Below are 8,736 nucleotides of genomic sequence, written 5' to 3'. Positions count from 1 at the left end.
TGTTGTTACTAGAAATGATATATGCGATGTGTTTTGCTTGCCTTTGAGTGATATTTGTGTTCCTGAACTTAATAAAAATTCTGAAGATGAAAGTGTAGATAAACGTATCATTCAGGCATGGAGATCTGATTATGGTCTTTCTGGTAAGCAACCTCTTCATTTGTCAAAATTGGAGTCTAGGATGGTTGATTTGGTTGATGGAGGGGAAGAATTTAAGAGGTGTTTTGTTCTTCAAGCTATGTCTAGCTTTTTAGCTCCTACTACTAATAGGACTGTTTCATTGAAGTTGCTTAAAGCTGTTGAAAGAGTTGATGAAATTAAAACTTTTGATTGGTGTTCATATGTTTTAAAAAAGTTAAAGAAGGCTGTTCAGAAGTATAAGGATGATGAAAATGCTCAAAATGTTAGTGGTTGTTTGCTGGCTTTGCAAATTATGTATTTTCATCGTCTAAATTTTCAAGGTGAAAAGGAAAGTAGTACTCTTCCTTTAATTCAACATTGGACGGATGTAAAGATTAAGAAGCGAATTAAGTTAGAGATCAAAGCTGGTGGTTATGGGCAGGGACCATTGGATACTATTACATATCCTGTGTCACAGCTTAATTTTAGGGGAACTGTTTTTAAGCCAGCTCCTACTTTGGGTTATGATAAGGGTCCTTCTACAAGTGGTACCAGTGGTCGCATTGTTGCATTTGAGCTTCCAGAAGGTATTATGACCGATGAAGAAATTAAAAAAATTTCAACTGATGTAAGTGTTCTGTTTTCTTATATGTTTAGTTTAATGGAATTAGATTTCCTACTTATTTTATTATTTTTATTTGTAACATTTTTTTTTCATTGTTCATATGTTTGTAGGTTGTTCATGAAACGTTTCTTTTGTTTAAAAGAAATATGGATGTTTTATTATTTGTTCAGTCAACTGGTTTTCAAACCTTGAATGATCTGATTACTTCTCGCAGAAGTGTTTCATTATCTTCTGATGATTTTGTTTCAGTTTCTCAAACTGAACTGCTACTCTCTGATCCTCATTATTTGAAGATTTTAGATGGTATAATTGATGAGTGTAATAAAATGAAGTCTGTACATGATATGTTTCGCGGTTTTTATGAACCTACAGAAGGTAACAAAGATTTTGTTCCTGAAAAAGAACCTGCACAAGATTTCAATGAAAATATTCCTAAGGATGATGACAATGGTCATGGAAAAATAGTTAATGAAGGCCTTAATGGTTCTGGACCTTCTGCTATCATTCCTGGTCCTACTCAAAATATTCCTGTCGGGCATATTGATCAAAATGAACCTCCTCGACTCAGAGCAAATAAATCTCTATGCTCTCTGGACTGTGGACATGTAGGTGTGCAGGTGCCTTTTGTAACTCTTTTTGTAAAGAGCAATGCTCGGATTTTCAAGAATTTGCCTCAGTTACATTTGGAAATTCTCGATTATTGTTTGCTGAAGGATGTTTCAATGGATAAGTAGTTAAGTGTCCTTTTTTATTATAATTATTTTTTTATCTGTTTTTTTTCTTATATTTTTTTTTTTAAATGTTGATCTTATTTTTCATTGTTTCAGTGAGAGCCTTGTTACTTTTGGAATGAACTTTTTAATTCTAAGAGAAGACATGGTGTCCCTTGTTGCTCCACTCAGGATTCAATGGTGCGTTATTGATTGCTTCTGTCTGTATTTGAATGAGAAAGCATGTTTTCAGGCTACTGGTCCTCGGAAATTCTTCTTCGGTGTTAGGCAGAGTGTAAGTTATTTCATTCCTTTTTTTATATCTTAACACATTTACTTTATATATATATTATTGAGATCTTATACTTTAATAGTTTTCATTCTTGCATGTTTGTGACAATATTGGCAAAGGTAACATATCTAGTGCTGTTAAGGATTTGCACGACATATGGGAAGGTTGGGTTAGCTATGAGAATCCAGAATGTAATATAATGGATGATGATCTGGTATTTTTATTCTAAACTTAATGTAATAAATTTAAAAGAGTTCTCTTTATGATATGCTCTGTTTAAATCTCTTTAACTTTGCTGTTTCAGATCTATTTTCCTGTTCTTATTGAGAATCACTACATTTTGTATGTTATTGATCATACAAAAGAGTTGGTATATTATCTTGACAACATTATCTGGACTGATTCTGCTCTTGTTTATACAAAAGAATTGTGTTCAAAGATGGTATGTTTATGTTTGTTTTTTTTGTTATGTTACTGTTGATTCATTGTTTCCATTTTAACTTTTTTGATTTTAATGTATTCTAAACTTTTATATTTTATGTCAGTGTGTTCAAATGGGTGCTTTTCTTGGCAAAAGAAATCATCCAAAGAGTTCTCAGCTACCTTCTTATGGTTTTGAAGTTGTTGAGTTGGAATGGAGAAAAGAAAAGGTTGACAATTTGGACTGTGGGGTCTTTGTCATGTAATACATGCTCCATTTTGTTGGTGAATCGTTCAAATTCAATGATCTCAAAACAGTAATTATCTATATAGTTTCTGTAGTTTCTTTCTATTGCTTTTATTAATTACATATTGATAATTTTTATTTTTTTTGCTGATTTGAGATTAATGGAAGGAAATTTTTACAAGGAGAGATCTGTACCACACTAGTACTGTGTGATTTGAATGAATCTAGGAACGATGTGTTGTTAGAATTACACAAGTTCAATGAGAAGAAGAAAGATCCTGCTTATGTCAATGGAATTGAAGAAAGATTAAAGGCTGCAATTGCTGCAAAGAAGAAGAGAGAAACAGAAGAAAGAAAAATGGCAGCAGAAGCAGAAGAAAAGGCAGAGGGAGAAGAGGAAAAGAACAAAGGAAAAAGGGCAAAAAAGCAGGCAAAAAAGTTTACTCCTTCTAAATAGTGAAATAATTGATAGTTGTTAGCTGATTAGTTCAGGGGGTTTTTTTAACAATGAAAAAACTTAATGTATGTGCATACATTAAGTTTAATGATGTAATTAAACTTAGTTTAAAGTCTTTAGTTGTTTTTGGAATACTGATGTATGTGAATACATAAAGTAATTAAAAGGTTTATTTTTATGTTTTTTATGGGGTAACTTTTATGCAGAAAAGGGTAACTTTTATTTATAGAAAGGGTAACTTTTAAGCAAGAAAAAGGTAGATTTTATTGTTAGAAATGGTAATTTTAGCAATGAAAAGGGTCACTTTTATGTAGAAAAAGGGTCACTTCTATTCATGAAAAGGGACACTTTTTTCTGTAAAATAAAAGGGTCAGGGGTTTTATGCATGAAAAGGATAACTTTTAGTGATAAAAAGGATAACTTTTATTAACAGAAAGGGTAACTATTAGAAAAGAAAAGGTTGATTTAGTGGATAGAAAGGATAAAAAGGGTTACTTTTGTGGGTAGAAATAATAAGTTTATACATGATAAGGTATACTTTTGTGGGTAGATAGTGTAACTTTTATGCATGGAAAGGGTAACTTTTATTGATAAAAGGGTTAACTTTTATTAACAGAAAGGGTAACTATTGCCAAAGAAAAGGTTGATTTAGTGGATAGAAAGGATAACTTTTATGCATGAAAAGGGTCACTTTTATGCATGAAAAGGGTTACTTTTATGCATGAAAAGGGTTACTTTTATACGTTAAAAGGGTAACATAAGTTGATGTGTTCCAATAATTAAACATGTGCTAATAAAAGTGTCAATCACATTTTCATTAAACTAGTCATAGAGTAAAAAAACAAAAGAAAAATAGTTTAACAATACAAGGTATATTAATTTCGAAAAAAAAATGTTCTAAAAAAGATCTTAAAAGAGTCGTAAGTTAGGTGTCTTTGATCCAAATTCTGAATTTGGAGGTGGCAGTGCTGGTTTTCTTTTTCTCTTGCTTTTTTCAAGTCCTCCTTTTGCTCTCTTGCTTCTTCCTTTTGTTACAGCCCTTTTAGGATCAAGAATTATTGGTACACATGTGCTTGTACTCGATGCTGAAGAAGCGTCAGTATTGCTTTGAGTGTTGTCTGCCACATCAGGAATGTTAGAAGCAGCTTCTGCACTTTCTTTCTGAGCAGCACTAGTAAGTAAGTCTTCCACCATTTTAAGACTGTTTCTGAAGCTTTCTTCCATAAATGCTCTTGTCTCTTCATTTTCTTGACTTTTTAAGATTAGATTGTAGTATTTCCTCATCATTGTTTGCCTCCATGGAATATATTGCTGTTTAGGATCCTGATTCTTCAACCTATCCCATGCCTCTGTTTTTGCAAACTTAGTCCATCTTTTTGAAACATACTTGTCTGGTATTCTTGTTACTGAATGCAAATGTAGAATTCTGATGCAATGATAACATAACCATCCAGATGCTTCAAAGTTTTTGCAAGTACACCATACAGTTTGGCTCTCTTGTATATAGTTTACTTGATGTGCAGACCATGGCTTGTCTTCTAGTGTTACTTGATAAAGTAGGCATTCTTCATTACTGCCTAACATCTGAACAGTTGTTGCCATAGAGTATCCAAACTCCTCTTCAAAATTTCTAAAGAGTGATAAAGTGAAAACATGTACATCAAAATCATGTAGCTTCATTTAAATTGCCATATATTAGGTGTAATTTATGTACTTGTCAGTTAACTTTTTACCTGTGCAGCATGCTTTAGCATTCCAGATAGAGGCAATGAAGTGAATGCTATTGACTTGCTACAGGTAAACTCATCATATTTCTCTGTGCTTCTCCAACGATTAGTTGTCTTCTTAAATATGGTATAAAATTCTATCAAAGTAGTTGCTTTACTTGCTCTGAATCCTATGGCATGATTAGTGCTTTCACTCCTTTGTGACGATAAGATCCCTGCTGAAAAGAAATCTCTACAAAGGGTAGGACACCATTTGTCTTTCAACTCATACACTCTTTTGTACCAAGAGTGTTCTGTCAACTCATATTTTTGCAACATTGCTTGCCACTTTGCTTCGAATTCTTGTTCTGTCACACACATCTTTAAGCACTGGTTGAATGCAAATTTGAATTCTTTGTCTTTTTTAAGAGCTCCAAATCTGGTTATGGCATTTTGCTCCAAATGCCATATACAAAGTCTATGTCTTGTATTAGGAATCACCTGCATTGAAAATAAAGGGGTCACTTTATGCTGTTAAAAGGGTTACTTTATGCACTAAAAAGGGTAACTTTATGCAGCTAAAAGGGTAACTTTATGTGAAAAAGGAAAACTTTATTGTCATAGCTCAAATTTGTAAGATGTCAATATAAATCTTTTACCTCCAGTATAACATTTGCCATTGCTTGGTCCTGGTCAGTGAATATTGAAGTTGGTTTTCTATCCTCCATAGCTTTGAAGAAGGTTTGTAGTAACCACACAAATGAATCTGTCGTTTCATCCCCAATAAAAGCACAAGCAAACATACAATTATGCCAGTGGTTATTTATGCCAACAAATGGAGCACATATAAGATTATATATGTTGGTTCTATATGTTGTATCAAAGACAAGAACATCTCCATATATCCTATAGTCTTCTAGCATCATTGAATCTCTCCAAAAGATATTGCAAATTCTTCCTTCTTTGTCAAACTTCACTCTAAAAAAGAAGTTTGGATCCTCTGATTGTTCCTGACTTAAAATGTTCACTAAAGTTTGAGCATCTCCAGCCTCAATTTGTTCCATTCTTAACCTTGAGCAGAAATTCAGGTGATCTACAACACTATGGCCTATATTCTGTTCTCCTCCAGCCTCTGTAGCCATGTAATTGTAAGTGTCCATTGTAGTTAGACCTGAAGATTTCATTGTTTTGATTGTTACAACTTTTTCCTCTGTCATTTTTCTTTCAGAACGATGCAAATAATGCCACTGTGGCTTTTTTAGCTCGTGGTTATGCTGAATGACATGAGCCACCACCTCAAACTGTCCTTCTTTATTCACTTTTGCTCTTATGCATGCCTTGCAATTTGATCTTGTAATGGATACTTGTCTTGGCTTTCTTATTTTTACATTTACATCCTCTTCATCAACCATTTCAACTAACTTTGTTTTCTTCTGACCTGAATGTCTCTTTCCCTCAGCAGAACACACATAGTTTTTCTCAGTTACTATTTTTGTGTGTTGTTTGAATCTAGTTGTATGTTTTCTTATTGAAAACCCCAGTATAGCAGCATGTTTTTCATACAATTCCAAAATTTCTTCAAAAGTTTCTCTTACCACACCAACAAATGATCCTCTAAGATCTAAACCATAAGCATCAATTGGATTTGTATATGTTATTTAATACAAACAAATCAGATAATAACCACAGACAGCATAAAAAAAAGGGTAACATTCGTTTGAAAATAGGGTAACTTTTATGCATGAAAAAGGTAACATTTAGGCATTGAAAGGGTTACTTTTTGCATACAATCTGAATTTTCAGCATACAATCTGAGTGTAACATTTGAGCATAAATAGGGTAACTTTTATGCATGAAAAAGGTAACATTTAGGCATTCAAAGGGTTACTTTTTGCATACAATCTGAATTTTCAGCATACAATCTGAGTGTAACATTTGAGCATAAATAGGGTCACTTTTAAGCATGAAAAGGGTAACATTTAGGCATTCAAAGGGTTACTTTTTGCATGCAATCTAAAAAGTTCTGCATTCAATCTGAGGGTAACATTTAGGCATAAGTATGGTCACGTTTATGCATGAAAAGGGTAACAATTATGTATTCAAAGGGTTACTTTTTGCATACAATCTCAAAAATTCATAGAAATTACCTTCAGTTGCATCTGATTTGGTTGTTTGTTCTGAATTTGAATCAATTGATTTATCAGGAACCACTTGATTTTCTGCATTATGAATTGCGTCTTCTGCATTCTCAATTGCTTCATCTGCATTATCGATTGCTTCATCTGCATTGTCTGGATTGTTGAATATTGGTACGAATTCATCTCCAAAACAATTAGTTTCTTCTTCTTCTATAATCGATCGATTTAAATCGATTTCAAATTCAGTCTCAATTTGCCTCTGTTTTTGTAGCAATTCGTGAATGAGATTGCTGCAATTTGTTGTATCGAAAGTCGAATTCTCCATTGATGATCGAATTCTGCAATTTGTAAGTTTTCTCACTTTCTTTGTCCTTAATGATGATCGAATTCTTCTATTTGTGCGTTTTCTCACCTTTTTTCTCCTCGATTGATGATCGATTTCTGCAATTTTTGCGTTTTCTAACCTTTTTTCTCCTCGATTGATGTTCGTTTTCTGCAATTTTTGCGATTTCTCACTTTCTCTCTCCTCAATGGATGATTGATAGCTGCGTTTTCTCACTTTCTCTCTCCTCCATTGTTCTGCGTTTTTTTTATTTTTAGGTATTTGAAATTCTGCGATTTTTTTTTTAAAAAAAAGCACGTGCGAAAACCCGATGTACAGGGAAAATACTGTACACCGGGTACATGCAAATGGGTTTGCTATATAAAATGTATTCCCTTTAATTTAGTGTTCTAAATTTTTCCATGCAAATTTACCGAAAATAGAATTCCAACTTTATAATTATCTGTAAATAAGTATTATTGAATATTACCGAAAAAGTAATAATAAAATTGATTCATATCGAAGTAATTGATATTAACGAAATTACTTTAAAACGTCACTTTAATTTTTTTTTAAATACCTCTAATATTTTGTTTATTAGACTAATGGAGTATTGGATGTGACTATAAAATAAATGTTGTGTTCGACAATATATTATATGTCTTATTCGAAAATGTAAAATATCAATCAATTTTTTGTTATTACATAATTAAAAAAAATAAATTAATATATATCATAGTGAATAATACAAAAAAACTATATCTTTTGGTGAAACACTTGATTGAGATAATAAATTTATCACATTCGACATTCATAAATAAGCTGCATTTATAAGACACGTCAGATGTAGTGACAAGTCACATGTTCTTGTGTTTCACTTTATTTGGATAAATAGCTATCATCTCCAAATAAAATTTTAAGGCAATAAACAAACAATGATCAAACTAGAATTACTGGATAGCTTCAAACACATTTTTATATAATAGCAAAGAGCGACGATATCATGTAGCACATCAATTCATAAACAGAAAATGTACTACTAATTATATAGGTTAGTGTTGCCTAATTATGGATTGTTATTGCCTTTAATGATCTAAGGAGTATTTATTTCCATTGAAACTATTTTATTGAATATAAAGATATATATTATTTAATTTGTAATTTATATATTTACATTTATGTTGTGCTAATAGTTTTACTTTAGATTTTAGTCTATTGTTTGATTAAAGTTTTGATGTTTATTAAAAGACATTTATAAATAAGTCTTTAGTCATATAGTCACAAGCTAGATTGTATAGTTTTATTGGGAATAATATGCATTATTAATGTAATATAATGTATACTATTTTTAAATATTTTCAACTTAACTAATCAGTAATAATTTTTTTTTCTTTGTCAATTGTAGTTTTAATGATTTTTGTCTTATTATTTTATTTTTCTATATGCATTACATTTGTTTTTTCACATGAGTTTCCTCACTTTTATATTATATCACAATTAAATACGAGAAAAAAAATTATTACTACCGTGCATCGCACGGACAGTAATCTAGTATAATCAAATTTCTTGTCTTACTTAATCAATAATTGCATTAAATATATTTTTACAAAATTATCCCACTTGTTAGTTCCACATCGATTCGCTTATCTTATAGTATAGTACGAAGTATATAGATATTAGACTTATGATTCGATAACTG

At 31.5% G+C, this 8,736-nt stretch overlaps 1 protein-coding gene across 1 annotated transcript; it reads right to left on the bottom strand.

The window, feature by feature from the left end:
• Positions 1-3,780: 3,780 nt before the first annotated feature.
• LOC110704375 (protein FAR1-RELATED SEQUENCE 5-like) lies at positions 3,781-7,040 on the bottom strand. The gene is made up of 5 exons (XM_021882156.1): positions 6,789-7,040; positions 6,366-6,420; positions 5,237-6,198; positions 4,605-5,078; positions 3,781-4,545 (listed from the first exon to the last, which is right to left on the bottom strand). Exons 1-5 carry the CDS (start codon positions 7,038-7,040, stop codon positions 3,781-3,783), a joined length of 2,508 nt encoding a protein of 835 aa, XP_021737848.1.
• Between the last annotated feature and the right edge of the window lie 1,696 nt (positions 7,041-8,736).

This window comes from Chenopodium quinoa, unplaced genomic scaffold (assembly GCF_001683475.1).
Source record: "Chenopodium quinoa cultivar QQ74 unplaced genomic scaffold, ASM168347v1, whole genome shotgun sequence".
NCBI classification, from domain to species: Eukaryota; Viridiplantae; Streptophyta; class Magnoliopsida; order Caryophyllales; family Amaranthaceae; genus Chenopodium; species Chenopodium quinoa.
The sequence above is the reverse complement of the archived record's forward strand: the minus strand, read 5'-3'. Positions and strand labels throughout refer to the sequence as shown.

Excerpts from the sequence above, each read along its gene's own strand:
- LOC110704375 (XM_021882156.1), bottom strand. The coding sequence starts at position 7,040 with ATGGAGAATTCGACTTTCGATACAACAAATTGCAGCAATCTCATTCAC. Across the intron at positions 6,421-6,788 it reads TTCATAATGCAGAAAATCAA|TTACCCTATTTATGCTCAAA; the intron begins GTGGTTCCTGAT and ends CATGCATAAAAG. Across the intron at positions 5,079-5,236 it reads TGGCAAATGTTATACTGGAG|GTGATTCCTAATACAAGACA; the intron begins GTAAAAGATTTA and ends TTTTCAATGCAG.